Source organism: Apostichopus japonicus, chromosome 23, assembly GCF_037975245.1.
Source record: "Apostichopus japonicus isolate 1M-3 chromosome 23, ASM3797524v1, whole genome shotgun sequence".
Taxonomy (NCBI): Eukaryota; Metazoa; Echinodermata; class Holothuroidea; order Aspidochirotida; family Stichopodidae; genus Apostichopus; species Apostichopus japonicus.
The window spans coordinates 12321970-12340099 of record NC_092583.1 but is presented as its reverse complement, the minus strand read 5'-3'; the positions used below and the strand labels follow the sequence as shown (position 1 = coordinate 12340099).

The following is an 18130-nucleotide window of genomic DNA, read 5'->3' as shown; positions in this document are numbered from 1 at the left end:
CCCCCCATATCACTCTAATGCCACTTTGGCCCCTCCCAAACAATGGCCCTGGATCCGCCAGTGGTTACCTTGATATAGTTTCGTTAAAAAAATAAATAAAAAAACCCCTGTAAATTAAGAAAAGTCTAGAAAGCATGGTTTGCGGATAATTTCTTTATTTTTCTCACTGGACACATTCAACCAACATGACCAATAGGACCTACCTTTGAAACTTTACACCGATCGCTTGACGTTATAAACTGTTGTGAAGAAACACAGGGAAGATCAGTGACGTGAGCAAAGTTGAGGTGGGGCAGGCGGATGCCAACCCACACCCCACCCCTCGCGCACCTCCATTGTCAGTCGGGGGACTTTGTTTACCCTACTATTCGAGTATTTTCTTTTTAAATTAATAAAAAGTTGTGCTCTAGCACAGGCTTGGTTGTGTTTCCATGGTGACGTGTCTTGTCCATTGAACATGCATAGAAACAGACTATTTATTTGAGACGAAAAAAGCAAACAAACATTGAGTAAGTATTCCTTACAGAGCTAATTAGGCATTTAATACTAGCCTACCACACTTATACCTTCATGGATACACCTAGCCTATCCTACTTTGCCTATTCGAAACTGGGCCGATGTCAGCTTCTCCCCCCTCTAGATTAATAACCAAATAATCTAACCATTCTGTGAAGAAAAACTTAACACAATTTTTTTCCACAACGTTATGCATACGGTATTTTTTTTTTGGCAGTTTTAATTTTTATTGTTGTTCCTTTTTATTGATTTTTCATTTGATTTTAGCTTTTGTTTAAAAACCGTCATTCGAATTTTCAAATCTCCGTCATTTTGTAGACTTTCAAATCACACGATTTGAGAGAATAGACTTACGTCACAGACCGATTTTTCAAATATTTCGCAGGCGTGGCTATTGTTATGGAACATAATAAATACTGATAAACAACAGGTGTTGTAACACCTCCTTTCTCTCATTCGATTATTTATCACTCTCGTATTGTTTTTTGTTTTTTTGCCAAATTTTTAAACCACCTACTATCATATTTACCTTGTCTAAATTATAATCGATCGATTATTTCTGGAATTTTTTGGGGGGATAAATTTCTCCCACGCTTCAGGCGACAAAGTTGTCAAGGACTGACTTCATTTACTCGAGAGAATTTTGCCGAGACGGACTATCGTTTGTCATATTAAATGTCCGCTGTAGAGTTCGCATAAAAGAGAAAAGAAAACGTCGAATTTCAGAAAAGGTAAGATTTGTTTACTTTCAATACAACTTAAAGAAGCTCCACCTGAGCCTGCATGTGGGCATGAGGGGCACGTGCCCTTTCCCTTCAAAAGTGCCCCTTTTCTGCACTGTTTGGTAATCAACAGTACAATATTTTTTTCCCATTTTCAAATCAAAAGTTGCCTTTTTCTTTGTTGATAAATAAAAACAAATAAAGTTTTAATAAAAAAAAGTGCCATGTTGTTGAAAAGTCATTCAAATACAGGAATTTGGGTTACGGTATAAACAGAGGGTCCATTTCGCCGGAAAATTTGAAGTAAAACATTGTGGTTTGCCTCTCAAATCAGTGTCGCATGTCCCACTCACTATACCCTCCGAGGTTTGTGGCCCCCCCCCCCCCCCAGATTGATCCCTCTTCCAACGCACCTAATTTTTAAAGACTATAGCTAGCACATCTAATTTTTGAATTTTTGCTGTCATCAATTAAGGCCGTATTTGCGCTTAAAGTACTGGTTGACTCTTCTTGCATGCTATAGTCTAACAATATCCCTCGAGCTAAATCGTGAGGTGGCGGGCTGCCCTTGTGGGTATCTTTCCCCGGTGAGGTGGGGATAGGAGAGGTGGATACAGCCTTATGTTCAGCATTACTTGAAGCCAAACCTTCAAGGGGAGTCAGGAGTGGCCAATTCGTGGGGCACAGGAGGCACGTTCCCCCTCCCCCGCCCCACCATTTATTTTTGAAAACGCCAAAAGTGCCCAAAAGTCACAAAGAAAATTGTCGTCCTTGAATTGTCAAAATTAAAGACCATTGAGACGAAATGAAAAAAAAATAAAAATATTATTTAGACAGGATGACTTATTTGCAGAATTTTATATTTTCATTTTGTTTCTCGTAGTCAAAGAAAAAGGGGAAGAAATGCGAGTGCTAGTAATTTTCTATACATATTCCGGTTTTTGAAATATGTAAAATAATTGGAATGCTCCTTTAAGATTAAAGTGAGGATGACGTCTGCTCCTCAGTGTAGGCCTTATTATTGTGATGATGTTAATCCATTGTTTTGTAAATTCTAAATAACGGATTAACCTAATAAAACATATATTCTTTTAACTTCATATTAACAACGGAACATCCTTAGATGATTACCGGTATTCAATACAATTGTATAACATATTGTCAAATATTCCACATGAGACTATAAAACTTCAAACGTCCAAATTGAATGTTCTTTTTTTTCTATTGAGTTTTTGTGTTGCGCTCTGAGGAACCGATGACGTAATGATCTTTACATTAAACTAAATAGTCCAGTCACTTTTAATTGATGAATATTAGCTCTTTAAAGGGTAGTTTCCACATAGAAAAAAAGGGATCTAAAAATACAATCTGACCTGGACGTCGTCGTCCTTATTAAAGACAAATGAAGAAGAATGATGCCATTTAGTATGAGAATAAAGCTAGGCCTATGAATTCCGCATCTAAACTATAAAAAGGCCTACAGTAGTACGTCCAAGACACTTTGGCGTACAAGATCCGAATTTGATATTACTTTATGATCCTCCATGTTTTTTGCATTCTCTAGAATATGAAGCGATTGGATTTAGACATAGCAACTGCTCATAGTAAAATAACCTGCAGCTTTTATACATTTCGCGGGACTGATGTGTAAAAATTAATCGTAAAATATATTTGTTTCCTTTTATTTTCAGATATAGCCTCATCAAGATAGACAAAATGAGGGGATTCCAGTGTCTAGCTGTCGTCGTCTTATTAGCTGTCGCTACCGCGCAAGGTATGTACGGCTTATAATAATAATAATAATAATAATAATAATAATAATAATAATAATAATAATAATAATAATAATAATAATAATAATAATAATAATAATCAGGCAGTTATTTTTACGATGCTTAAGCCACCACGAATGTAGGAGAAACCCGCGGGTTACAACTGTCATGTCGGGTGGCTTCCAATTCAACACTTTTTTGCTCACATTTGGAATCTTTTTCGATTTGAGAAAGTCATTTCAGATGGGAAAACCGTAGACTGCTCCTGGATGAAATCCCCACCTTATACTATGACCCGGCCGGGGATCGAACCCCGAACCTCCCGATTGCTAAGCCTCATAGCTTCAAATGCCATCTTATAAAGGGAAACAGATAATAGGCGACGGTATTGTGAAGAAGTCTAAGTGTCCGGCACACCTTCCACTCCCTCCACCCCTCTCCCTCCACCCCCACCCCATGAGATAACCTTGAACTATTCAAATTGCTGGGGATTCTTTTTTAGTGGATTTCTTAAAATCTGGGTCTGCAAATTGGGAACTAAGGTTTGGTTCTGTCCTTTTAAGGGTTTCGAAACAACTTCGTTCATCATATCTAAAAATTATTGGTGATGAACTTCACCTCTCTCAGTCATTTGAGAAAGTGATCAAATGCTGAGGTATACTCTCGCCCGTCTGATGGGTGGGGTTGGTCGGGGAGGGGTTGGGGCGTTAACTGGCACTCATGGGAACAGGAATGGGAGAGACAATTGTACGCCTGCACCGCAACTCTCTGAACACTCGTCGACATGAGAAAGCTTGGCATAAGCCCGCTATTCATCCTCAATCACCACATGGATATAGGGTTTCAAATAAGCATATGTTCGTTTTATAACCTTTGGGGGAATACTTAATTAAACTAACTACACTTTATTTTTATATTTAAAAAAATGACCGATTCGGTTTAGTTTACTGCTGTCGATATCGTTTAAAGTTTTCCAGTGTTTTATATCAGGTGGAAACTCTCCACCCACTACTTTTAATGAATATATGGCAGGGGTATAAGACAAATACTTCGGGTTGGGTCCGGGAGGGGAGTTGGGGCTGGGGGGGGGGGGCTACACCACTGTTTGTCAGTGTTCATATATATTGATCTGTATCCCGCTGATCTGATGCTCCATTGTGCTTGTTACATCTGAATCAATACACGTCATCTAAGCTTGTGTTGGAAATGTCTTATCCTAGTTGCACATTGCCATCAAGTAAACCATGATCTATTTCACAACCTTTAACCACTGGTTAAAAAAAAAAAAAAACATGCAAGTGCTCTAAAAGAAAATCTGCTGGCCAAAACGAAAAAGAAAACAAGAAGAGTTTTCTCATTGACCTTTATACCTGACTGATTTTCAGCACACATATAAAACTCGTGAAGGTCTCGGTGACATCCCAGTCATATGATAAGCAGTATATTCAAGGGCGTAGGAACCGGGGGGGCTGGGGGGGGGGGCGCCAGTCCCCCCAGTGAAAAATGTGGAGGGGCGGAAGTATCATTCCGCCCCCCCCCCTCTCCGCAAGTCAGAAAACCCCTTTTTCATTTCCAAATGAGAAAAAAAATCTCATTTGGAGCACCAAATTGCATCTAAGGCCAGGTGAAAATACAAAATTAAGTTTACAAAATGGAGTGGGTGTTGAAGTGTGCTATATTGCACCAAATTGCATCTGAGGCCACCTGGAAATGCAAAAAAATCCAAAGGGGAGGGGAAAACCCCCCCCTTAGACCCCTCCCCCAGGCCGGCCATCAGTCTTCAGCCCCCCACTCAAAAGTACCTTCCTACGCCACTGAGTATATTGTAAATATGGGTTCATATTAGGTATATGGAAATCATGGGGAATTCTATCCCTAACGTTTGTTAATCGACTCATACTACGTAGTATCCCCCCCCCCCTCCCCGCCATCTTAATGTCTAATGCAAGACAGACTAGAAGACTTGTCTTTGGTTGGGTTTAGCCAATAGTGCAAATACACGAAACTGTGACTTTCCGCGGCCTGATGTTTATACGTGCATTTATTGTTATCATTTCAGAACAATTCGTTGACGAGGCAGAACTCATTGATTCCTTTGAGATTTGCAAGTGGTATGAATCTCAGAAGGACAAAGATGTTACACCAATTGATTTGAAGAATCAGTGTCGCCACGGGTTCTCGCTACCATTCCGAGTTGCTGGCGACCAGGCTATACTCAAGCTGGTTAACTGTGACGAAACTCAATCTGACTGGACCATCAGTAAGTTCGGAAAATAAACTTGCAAATCTTCCCTTTTTTTTCTGATCAAACAGTAATAATTAAAAAAGAAATAAAAAGGGAAATGTTGGATCGAAAAATTAGAAAGCCAAAAAGGTTAGTAAATGGTTAACGGCTTAATTTACTAAAACTATTTGAAGCTCACGTAGAAGAAGAAGAATACATGGTATGAAGTCAAAATAAAAATAATGTAATCATATCAATAATTGTAAAATTGTTTTTTTTTTCTTCTTCATAAAACCACTTATAATGTTGTGTATTGTGCTATTTAGCACTTGCTGTGTTCTTTTCTTCTTAAAATAAAAAAAAATATGAAATTTCTCATTCAATTTTTCACTCAGAAATGGATTCAGGGGAAATCTCCTTGTGGATTGACGGTGTTAACAAGGTGGCGATGTACCATGTACTTTACGGTCGTAATAAGTTTCTCCCGATGCATATTCAGTACAGCACGGGTTGGTTAGAGGTCAGGAGTCACAACCGCATTGTTCTGGAGTACCGATCCCTTTTACAAGACGACGGCCGTGATGCTTCGTTCTGCTCCGTTGCAATTGGCGAGACTACAGATGTAGCCAAGTTTGCTTTCGACGAGCCCCGATGCATCGATGTTCAATTCCCAAGTGAGTATATTGTTTTAAATAAAGAAAGAAAAAAAAAAACAACTGAAAGTTTTATTTCAAGGAATAGGCAAATAGTCCAGTAAGTTTCTGATATTGATCGCAAACAACCCGAAAACATCTTGAAAAGAACCTTTCACCAATTTGAAAGCATATTCTCGTAAATTACAGGTTAATAGAAGCTGACAATTGGAAATACCCTCAACCACCGCCCCCAACACCCACCCCCCCCCCCCAAAACAAAAAAAAACCCATAAACGTTAAGGACATTATTGTGACGTCAATGATTCACATTGTTCAGATATTCTTGATTATATGAAAGGCTAATATCATAGTATTTTTATTGTTTCCAATTAAAAAAAAAAAACCTTTCTGTTTACCTCTTACACTGTAGCAATATTTCAGACAATTTACCTATACATAAATGTCGTGTCGCTAAAGATATAGTGGAACGTTCTTACTGAAAACGGTTGTCAAGAAAACAGCTGGAATATTCTTTTAATAGCACAAAGATTAATTATATTCGTCAGAGACATACAGGAAGCAGATAAAACAATAAAATCAGAGTAGAAGGAAGTTTATTGATAAAAATGGATATCTTCAACTTGAAAAAACTCTAGTTGCGTATTTTAAAAGCACATATTTCCTACTTTCCTTGAACTTTCATATTCTGCCATTTTCTAAGTTTGACAGTTAATGCTTGCATTCCATTTGAAGCAAGGTGATCACTTTGCACGTTTTCTAGAAAGATTAGCAGCAGCAGCGGTAATTATGACATATTAAAACAAACCTGTTTTTCATTTGTTGTTGCAGTGACTGTGGAGGCGTTGCCAGGCAACCCAAGACTTACTGTACGTCCTGTAGAGCCATCGTTCCAAGACAAATGGGAAATGTACTGTCATGTTGAAGGCAACGCCAGATTCTTCTTCACTCTTAAGGATGACCTAAACAGTGAAGGTGTTCTAGTCGGTAAGTATTTGTGTATTTGATGTGATATGACATGACGTGATGTGATGTGATATGGTTTGATTTCGTGACGTCATGTGGTGTGATGTGATAATATGTTATGGTGTGATGTGATATGGTCTGATGTCGTGATATGATGTGATATGGTCTGATGTCGTGACGTGATATGTGATGGTGTGATGTGATGTATTATGGTCTGATGTCGTGATATGATGTGATATGGTCTGATGTCGTGACGTGATATGTGATGGTGTGATGTGATGTGATGTATTATGGTCTGATGTCGTGATGTGATGTGATATGGTCTGATGTCGTCATGTTGTGTGATGTGATGGTATGTTATGATGTTATGTGATGTGACGTGATATGGTCTGATGTCGTCATGTTGTGTGATGTGATGGTATGTTATGATGTTATGTGATGTGACGTGATATGATGTGACATGGTCTGATGTCGTGACGTCATGTAGTGTGATTTGATGATATGTTATGGTGTGATGTGATGTGATTTGGTATAATTTTATGTGATGTGATATGGTCTGATTTCGTGACGTCATGTGGTGTGATGTGATAATATGTTATGGTGTGATGTGATATGGTCTGATGTCGTGATATGATGTGATATGGTCTGATGTCGTGACGTGATATGTGATGGTGTGATGTGATGTATTATGGTCTGATGTCGTGATATGATGTGATATGGTCTGATGTCGTGACGTGATATGTGATTGTGTGATGTGATGTATTATGGTCTGATGTCGTGATGTGATGTGATATGGTCTGATGTCGTCATGTTGTGTGATGTGATGGTATGTTATGATGTTATGTGATGTGACGTGATATGGTCTGATCTCGTCATGTTGTGTGATGTGATGGTATGTTATGATGTTATGTGATGTGACGTGATATGATGTGATATGGTCTGATGTCGTGACGTCATGTAGTGTGATTTGATGATATGTTATGGTGTGATGTGATGTGATGTGATTTGGTATAATTTTATGTGATATGATATGATATGATATGGTATGATTTTTCTTTCTTTTTTTCTCTATCTCTTGGAGTAGCTATTGACTCGCTTAATGACTTGGTGGCTGTTTACGGTGAAAATGAGGTCACTTCTACATTCTTGGACAGAATTGGTGACAACAACGATGAATTGGAGATATTGATGGTGTATGCTAATGGACATCTGACCTTTGGTTTCTTAGTGGAACTCAACGGCGCAAGGGAACCTGTTATTATTTTTAGGGTGGACATCCAAAATGAAGCTCTTACAAACTACATCTTGTATGGTACAGATGTCACGGAAGGTCGTTTTACTTGCTTTGATCCCCGTAAGTAGCTACTGCTTTGTCCAAATGTGTATGGCTACAATTTTGATGTTGCTATATATATATATATATAAAAAAGGTAGTTTGGACTTTCAATGTTTCCGTAACTGATAGATTTCATAATTATTACGAAATTATATCGAAATAAGCAAGAATTCGGATTTGTTTTAGACAAATTTAGCGATGGAAACCTCTCTCAAATTTGAAGGTAGCTGTTGATTAGTGCCTCCAGAATCGATCCACTCAACCGCAAATGTAACCAACGCCGCCATTTTGGCTGTATAGGCGGAGAGAGGCAGAGTTTAGGGAAACCGTCGTACGTGCGTATGGGAATTTGTATACAGTATTATCTTCACAAACTGTCCGTCAATACACGATGGCTCGAATTGGTCATGACCTAATTAAATACTAACTTTTAAATGTTTTTATTATTTTTTCCTCACGGCCCAAAAGGTGGACATCTCGTACATTTTAAAACTGACCAATCAAAATCAATGTTCTTTCTGATTACACTGAGGTTAACGAGGGGGTGTCTCTGTAATCCTATAACTCCTGTCTTCTCCGTATTAATGCCAGCTCAAAGCATGGATTTGTGTGTGTTGGTCCTAATGTCGTTCCTAATTATTTGCATATATAATTACCAACCACGCCTGGTTATTGTATACTTTTCGATCTCCAGGAGAAACGTTCCGTCTCCGACTGATCGATCCACTACCACCAATTATTGATCCCGTTGATCCTGTTGATCCTGTCACCATCGAAGAACCAGAACCAGGTAAGACCACTCATACTATATACTCTGATGTTGTTGCCTGTACCCCTACTTCCTCTCTCACCCTCCCCAATGGCGTACAGCTGCTAGGCAAAGCAGGTGACAGTTGATAGTTAATCAACTGGAAAGAAGAAAAAGAACGGTTATTAGCGAAACATTGTAGACCTTGGCATAGGCATGTTGGAATGTATTAAAAGTTTTATGTAAATATCTGGACTGGCAGTTGTAATCCGTTGGTTCAAAATGATTGAACACGTGACCCCCGGGGTCCCGCGTGAGCACTGGGGGACCCACCTTTGAACCACCTATTGCTACGCCTCATATACGTACTCTATATTCATTATAAGAACCTATTGGATAGATGTAAGTACACAAAATAAGGTTTAAACCTTTAAACTGGTATATTTACTCATATCAAGACGGTTTATTGTGCTCTTGTGTATAGTACATTGTGGCACAAAGATGCCAAGTATGTTAAATGGTCAAAACAGAGGTGGGGGGGGGGGGGAGGTGGAATTGTCAAAAAATCATGGATACACACTTTAAGTTCTTTTAAGCAGTCGTTGCGATTAAGAGTATCAAATATTATAAATATTAGTATAAATATTAAACAGCTCTGTTGGTTCGCTGTTCGAAATCATATTCTACATATTTCACACACTGTTTCTTGCTAGTGTTTAATATACGTATAGCCTTTTTTAATTTTTGCCTGTATATATTATGACGTTTCATGTTGTTTTCTTTCATGGGGTTCCCAGTCCAATGTTACCTCGAGGAGCCCGAGTTCTGCAAGTGGTACGAGAATACTCCTTCCAAGACAACCTTTGTCAACGAGATCCTGACCCCCAGCATGCAAAACGGAGTCGAGATTGATCTGTACATTGCCAGTGACTGTAATGCCAGGGTGATTCTGTCCGAAGATCCCAGCGTGATCAGTGGACTTGTCCTCGGTTGGTATCAAACTTCATCATTTGTTTCAATGTAATGCAATTCAATTCAAATTGTAATGTCTCATAATTCTCGTGCAGAAGACGAAGCAAACATAACACACAGTACAGCAGGAAAACAAATTAACGTAATGTGAAGGACGCTAGGAAACAGAAATACTACATTGACGAGACTATAGTGACCACAAAGGAAAACAACAACAACAAACAACAAAACAAAGCAGCTTCAAGTTCAACAAATATATCGACAGATCATAGATAAGAAAGAGTCTGGACAGGAGAAACCTGAGAAGAATCTGGAAAAGAGAAATAAATATAGGGATGGTCAGAGATGAGCGAAGGCAAGGGCTTGATTCAGCGGTTAGAGTGTCCGCCTACACACTCAGGCGCGTAGCCAAGAGGGGGTGGGGGCGAAGGAGGCAGTCGCCCCCCCTTGAGCATATTTTTAATTTGTTTTAAATGTTTTCATGATATCGCTAGTAATTTCAAAAGAGAAAATGCTAAGATGCAACTTACAAGGCCTGGGAAGTGCTATTTCCAGCGATCTGGGAGGCATTTTCAGCCAAAATTTTCTTGTACGCAACGCGCCAATGGTGGTGGCGCTACGCTTAGATAGTTTGCAATGCCGTATCTACGGCTCTGATAACTTGCCTACATTTTCGCATCTCCCTTGGCACATTCCTGGCTACGCGCCTGAACACAATTTTTAGGTCCAAGGATGAAATTTCCGACAGGGGCCAGATTCTCTTGACCAATTCAAAAATCGCTGCAGTCCAGTGGTCATGCGCGGAGTCTTCCATGGATTGGGTATTTCTGGTATGTGAATTGGGAGAGGGTGTTTGTTTCTGTTCTTCACTTGGTTTCGAAGCAATTTGGTTCAGTCATGGCTGCACTGCAGTGATGCCTACCTCTGTATTTCAGAAAGTGGTCAGATGCTGGGGCATACACTCTCGTCCGTCGGATAGGGACGTTAAAAGGTGGTCCCGGGAGCAGGAATGGGAGAAAATTCACACCTTGCGTCGTTATCCTCTGAACAGTTATCGAAAAGAGAACTTGGCTTGAGATAAGCCGGTGTTATTCCACGATCTAACACGGATAGGGTGTCAAATAAGCTACTGTAAGGCTTCCTGATACTTGGGTCTCTGAAACTAAACTTAACTAAAGTAACCCATTAGTGAACAAATAGTTATGTCTGCTGTTCCTATTTCAAAAGAATTTAAAGCGACTTAGTAGTATAACAGAAGCAGAAAATGAGCTGCCACAGGGTGAAACAGTATTTGTTTGAGGATTAGTTAGGGAACTGTGGTTACTGTAGAAAACATTTCTATTACGACTAGTGATGGAATAATTAGAAAAACTGGATTGCTCACAGCCTCAGAAATAACATTCAAGGTAACTTATTGTTGCAATAGTTATATCATAAATAGTATATGTGGCGTGGGGTGACGATCGACTGTGTGGTGGCGTCCTATCCAATCCAATCCATGCTAACCGTTGGTCTAAACATGGCGAGGACAGTATCTTAAGGTACACGCACACATGGACACATGCACACACACTCATACACACACAAGCACACACAAAACAAACCAAAACCAATAATTACCGTACACATGACGCAAAGAAAAGAAAAAAGATGTCTGCTTTGTTTTAAGGCATTATTACATAACTAGAAAATGTGTCATTCGAAACCTGAATTATCCGAATAACAGAGATGTGATTTCTGGAAGTTTCAAAATATATTTAGAATTTCATGACCACACACAGAGTATCATCATCAAAAAGATCACAAATTGTATTCGTTACAAACAATGAACAGGTTGAGAAACTAAATTATATATGGATGTCCAGAAGAAGATGGATTTTTGACTTATGACAGAACAACACATTTCTAAACATCCTAGTGAAATGTATATTTTACCATTTGTAAGTCGCATTCATAATCCCTTACCTTCCTCCCCACTCCCCGCCCCACCACCCCTCCTCTGCTTGTCATGTGAAAACCTATAATATTGGATTGAATCTTGCAGCTTAACAGAAACCCGAATTTCACTCTAAAATGACAACAAGAAAAGTTCCTAAAACACATTTAATAAGAATGTGTTATTATTAGTTGATAATTTAATTGAACTGAATTTTGTAGCTATATTTTTTCTATAACATAGAAATATATATTTTATTAATTATAAGTCGAAAATAGTTGGGACAGGAAGTGTTCTGCAGGGCGTATCACCCAAAAATAATTTCCATCTGTACTAATGACAGTTATAGCCATTTTCATGCTTTTTTCTGTTTTGTTCTTCAGAATTCTCGTCAAATGGGCTGGAAATATTCTTCAAGGATACCCGGTACCGCACCATTGCCGTGGATGACCTCCTCCAAAATCGCAACAGTTTCGTTCATTTTGTCTTGAGGTTCAGCAGAGGATACGGTTCCATTCAACCAGACGGTCCACTCCCCTCTATCAAATGGAACTCCGGAGATGAAGAATTCCGAGTGAGAGGACTTGCTTTCGACAGCAGCTGTAAACGTTCAAAGTTCGTCTTTGAACCTAGACCATGGGGACCAATAGAAGTATTTGGCGGTAAGCATCTTTTTGGAATCAGGGATTGATGATTTTGTTTTTGTTTTCCAGTCAGAAATCCAGTTTTTTCCTAAACCTAATTGTCACTGTTAAATGTAGTCTCTACATATTGGTTCTTGAGGATATTGAAACTCCTAAAATAATACTGTCGAAGTATACTGATCAATCATAACGTGTGAAGCAAAACTTTTTGGCGTTGATTGACGAGACATCAACGTTAATTTCACTTAAAAACAGTTGTTTTAGTTTATTTTCTTGACTGTAAAGGTGGTAAAACTTAACAAATACTGAAGAAGACACATTTCTGTGGAATCGAAATGATATATGACAATATGTCGAGCTGACCAAAGTTTGAGAACCCTTTGGCATTTCTTAGTTATTTAGAAATTAATTTTCGTTTGGTGAGAAAATCCTGACGTACCGGTATATATATATATATATATATATATATATATACATATATGTATAAATATACATATTTATTAATTAATGAATTGATTGATTAATTAATTCTTAAATATTAATTAATTGCGATGTTGCTTCATTGAAAAATGAGAATTTAGAAAATGTTTTGCAATTCTCTTTCTCTCTTTTCTTTCAAGTCGAGTGGGAAACTGGACCTAACTTCTTTCCCGAGTATCCACTGCCTCCTGTTGTCGGAGATTGTGCCACAGGTTTCCAGCAGACATTTGAAGTCATGACTCCCGCTGGATTTGCACTTTTGTTTCAAGCTTCCCCTGACGCGCCACAAATTATCTTGTGTAAGTCAGACATACATCAAATTTCACAAGCTGAAATGGTAAAAAAAAAAAAAAACAGAAACATGTAAACACCAAGTTACTCTTGTTTCTTTGATATGCTAGCAGTGACTACTGTTCCTGATGTGACTGATTTCATGCCATTGTGCGTATGATTGCATCAGCTACCTCTTTGTAATTGAATTTCATTGTGTAAATCTGTGACGTCATAGTGCCACTATGCTCTGAAACCTTGGTAATTTTTCTACATGTTGTATTATTTTTCACATTTTCACATTTTCCAAGGTAGACAGTAGGTTAACTCTGTTGACACAATGAAACCCATGCCATAATAAGGTTATATTTCGAGCTTTATGTGTATTTTTGGATTTAGCATTATGTATATTAAGATTGAGCATGTGCAAAGCCACCTCCCCAATCTCCATTGTAATGAAACTAACCATCATTATAAATAAAAATCAAGTGAGTGTCGCTCAAAAATATCATATTTATAGTCTTGAACAAGTCTGCAACAGCCTTATGTGTGGCATCGCCCAAGTACCAAACAACAATACTCTTAGCCGCTTTGAGGACGTTGTTCTTGACCATTCACCTTTCACCACGTAGGCCAGTAGTGATGGTGGTTGGGTTTGTGTCTCAATTAATAATAACGAAATGTTCAGGATAATACAGTTGACTTAATAAATGTGAAGCGACAAAGGTTTCAGATGAATAAAAATGAAAACCTCCTGTTGTAAAGACATTGATGTATGTTGCAAGTTATGGTGGCAACTGTGTTTGCTTTTGCAAAGGTAACCATTATAAAAAAAAACCATAAAAAAAACAATCCCAGCTCTCCATCACATTGTCAAATAAGAGGTTTGATTTACAGTTTAGAGAGATTAAAGTTCTTTTAAATGAGAAACAAACTGAAATGGAGAACATTAGTGATCCAATTTAAGTCAAGAAAATGAGGAAACAATAGGAAAGGTTCTTGGTCCTGAATTGTTTTTCCAACAGCTGTTACAAACGAGGTGACAGAGGTGTGGTCTGGACGAAACAATCTTGCTTCTGTAAGCACTGCCGGAATACTCAAACCAGGACAGTTCACAGCATTCTCACTTGTCAACGCACCTGGTGTCCTTGTCCTGGGCGTATACGATGGACCTGAACCAACATACTTCCTGCGTGTGGATGACTTACCCACGGGACTTTCATTCGAGGGATTCGCCGCGGTCATAGGCATTGCTAAGTTCAAATTCCAGAGATGCAGTGAGTTCATTGCTCCCTCCTTTCTTTTTTCTTCCCCAGTTTGCATATAATCTGAAAAAGTGAAAACTAGTCAGATTCTCCCAGTGGAAGAAAAACACGTATATATAATAACAGTTTCGTTTTAAGTTGTATTGTGAGTTGGTGCCATAAACTCATACAGCTTATAACAAGGAAATATGATTTAAAAATAAACTGCACTGAAATTCTGACCCTGTTGCCTTCAGCCACCAAATCAGCACTGGGAACAGTGACAAATAGGTATCAATTACATACATTTGCTTCTAGTTGAGTAATGAGTTATGATTACTGTTGTGTGTATAGATTAAATGGATGCTCTGCACATTTTTGGGAGTGACGTTCAAAAGTGGGTCCATGGACTGCTGTATTAAATGACGCATCTAGAAACAACTAAATATTTGTTATCTAATAGATTTTAACTACGTTAAGGCTGGGATGGTGTTGGCGGGTGGTGTGGTGGTTTTGAGGAGGGAGGGGCGTGGGGAGGCGGCCGTAAATCCAATTATGTCTAATTAAGAGGCGGAAAATTACAAACCAACGATATTAAATCATAACTTCTTTTTCTGAACAGATTAGCAGTAGCATATAACGTAAAGTTATTGAATTGTTAGAAATGCGTTCGATACCATTGTGCACTTTAATGATGATTCTTCCATCATACTTAAAGTGGTGTAGTTTCAAAACGCTTATTACTTTCACACTTCTTTACTGTTGCAGCTAAATATGACCCTAACATCGATCCACGAGTCGGAAATGATCCTCCGACAGATCCTCCACCAACAACAATCCCAACAGCACCCCCAACAGCACCCCCAACAGCACCTCCAACAGACGCTCCAGAGCCATCAACAACACAGCAACCCTCAAGTGTAGCCCAAACAGATGAACCACTACCAACAGCACGGCCCACAAATAATGTGATCCCAACGGATCGACCAACACAGCAACCCTCAAGTGTAGCCCAAACAGATGAACCACTACCAACAGCACAGCCCACAAATAATGTGATCCCAACGGATCGACCAATAACACCTTCTGATCCCACAAATGAAACCCCAAGGAACACCCCAACGGATCGACCAATAACACCTTCAGAGCTCCCAAGTAATCCCACACCTACTGACACAAGAACGGCACCTCCAACGCCACCATCATCATCATCATCATCGGAAATCACAAACGGCCCACTAAGTGATGCTCCAACTGTACCAACTAGCGATGGCGTTGATATTGGAAGTAACCCTTCAACCGGTGACACGCCTATCCCACCATCCGGAGAGAACAACATCAATGAGCTTCCAGGTAACATAAAACACTTTAAATCATCTATTCCTTTGCCGCAAGCCTCAACACCAACCTCACCTTCACCCCATCCCTCTTCCACACAGAAACAGAGGAAGATTTGTAAGCTTCGCTCTTAATGACTTTGGAAGAATCTAATTCACACATACAGATAAAATGAAAGCAACTTAGAGGGGAAATATGTTTTCTTTTTTGTTTTCGAGTACATATCTATGAACACTGGGATTTTGTCTGCTTTAAGGAAAGGTAACAGCTTAATGTACTACTGATGAGAACTTTATATGTATTCAATGTCTAGCATTTTGAGACTTACAACAAAAGTGAACTTGTACTTGACACTATATATGATGTTATAAGTACAGTTCACAACAACATTGTGCATTCAATCCCTGAAATCCAATGACCACCTTTATTTAACCCTTCGACCTGTGTACAAAATGTTTCTCTTTCTACCATTGGTATGTTTATGAAATTATTTGGGGTTGAACCATTGGGGGAACACTGACACCCTTCATTTGCCTTCTAGAATCGACGCGGCCCTGATAGAGCTACAAACTGTATTTTATGTACTAACATTTTGTCACCATGGTAACTGTATTCCACTTACATCAGATCTACTCTACCTACCCGTACAGTGTCCAAGAACTATTCAGTCAGTTATTTTTACGACGCTTAAGCGCTTACAAATGTGGGTGAAGCCCGCAAGGGCCTAGGAATTACAAATTTCACGTCAGGTGGCTTCCAATTCCACATTTCAATTCCAATATTTGGAATATTTTTAATTTAGAAAGTAATTTCACTGTATTTATACTTAATTCTCACAGAAAACCGCGTCAATGTGGTTACTACTGGCGATGGACAGTTCTCCTTTTCACTTCGACAGTTCGACATCACCAATTCTGCCTACTTCGAATTTAGCGTGGAGGCCATCCAATCCGTCTGGATTAATCTATCGCCAGAGAATTCTTACCAAAGCAGTGGATACCTGATAGGTAAGACTAATATTCACTCTCTCATTTGGTATGACATAGGAGGAGGGGGTGGGAGGGTTGAGTCTGGGACTACTCTTAATGATCCAGTTTTATATGAATATTTATATTTTCATCGTAAATATTGACATTTGTCTCAAGTATTCTCCAAACGCTCACAGGGAACAAAAAAAACTTATAAAAATGTTATGTTTGAATGATCCGCGTATTAACATCACTCCTCACTTACCTGTCTTCTAAACACACGTACTCCCAGCTACCTTAGCCTAAGAACTGGTCATATTCTTGCACTGCGCCCCCAATAACCCTCTCTCAATAATCCTCCTTCCCTGCGAATCTACCATTCAGAAGCCTTATGCTGTACATGCGTGTTTTCTAACATGATTGACGTATTGGGGTGTTCATTAAACTAAAGCTGTGTTTTCTTTAAGTGGGACTAATAAATATTGCAATGCTACTCCATAGTAAAAAACCCTTTAAAAAAGTATCTCGTTAGTTCATTTAGAAAAGATTCATTTCGAGTAGTGAAGCAAAAGTTCAAAACATTTCTAATTCTTTTTATTTTCCTTTTTTTCCTTTTTTCCTTTTCTCATTTTTACATGTTTATTTTTTATATTAACATGAAAAGTGTCCGGCCTAGGTATGGATGAGGATTAAAAAAAAAATTCATTGTTTACTCTCTCAGTTAATGTTCATTTTGATGAAACAAACAACAACAGCGTCTCGAATGATGTTTGATTTCGATTAAATGCACTCTTACTTTAAGAACTACTTATTGTTCCAACCTACCTTAAAAAAAAGGGTTCCTTGAAAGTCAACTAAGACAATTCTGTCTTGATATCTATCATCTATCATACATTGTAATCCAATTTTTATGATACTTTCAACGGTTATTCCTAGGTATAATTATTCTGTCAACACTTCTTGCCTTCAAAAAACATTATCTTCTATCTTGTTCTACTTTGTCAAGGTCTTAACATCGACGGTCTGAACAAAAACGTCATCCAACGTTGTGAAAACGATTTCTGTAGTGACGTCAACACCGTCGTACAGGACGTCCTGAGCCATCGTTTGGTGTACTTTATCGAAATTACTTCCTTCTTTGACCACGAGACATGCGTCAGATTACAGATTCGGTTCGGATACACATTGAACCAAGTACGTACCACCATCTTGGACTTCACCGACACTCGCCCACTTTGGATATCTTACGCCGGTTTCGCCACACGAAACGGCTTCCAGGGTGACTTCCTGGTATACGATTTCATCTATGAACACGGTAAGATGGTAACTCAAGATATTATT

At 38.8% G+C, this 18130-nt stretch overlaps 1 protein-coding gene across 1 annotated transcript in view; it reads left to right on the top strand.

Annotated features, from left to right (window-relative positions):
• Positions 1 to 1109: 1109 nt before the first annotated feature.
• LOC139964667 (uncharacterized) overlaps positions 1110 to 18130 on the top strand; it is a 23375-nt gene continuing 6354 nt past the window's right edge. Inside the window, exons 1-14 of the mRNA XM_071966459.1 lie at positions 1110 to 1247; positions 2930 to 3012; positions 5070 to 5270; positions 5630 to 5908; positions 6719 to 6874; positions 7938 to 8207; positions 8884 to 8979; positions 9735 to 9926; positions 12229 to 12507; positions 13110 to 13268; positions 14265 to 14516; positions 15252 to 15836; positions 16661 to 16828; positions 17796 to 18104. Coding sequence (XP_071822560.1) covers positions 2955 to 3012; positions 5070 to 5270; positions 5630 to 5908; positions 6719 to 6874; positions 7938 to 8207; positions 8884 to 8979; positions 9735 to 9926; positions 12229 to 12507; positions 13110 to 13268; positions 14265 to 14516; positions 15252 to 15836; positions 16661 to 16828; positions 17796 to 18104 — 3004 coding nt within the window. The 5' untranslated portion in view covers positions 1110 to 1247; positions 2930 to 2954. The remainder of the gene's footprint in view (positions 1248 to 2929; positions 3013 to 5069; positions 5271 to 5629; positions 5909 to 6718; positions 6875 to 7937; positions 8208 to 8883; positions 8980 to 9734; positions 9927 to 12228; positions 12508 to 13109; positions 13269 to 14264; positions 14517 to 15251; positions 15837 to 16660; positions 16829 to 17795; positions 18105 to 18130) is intronic.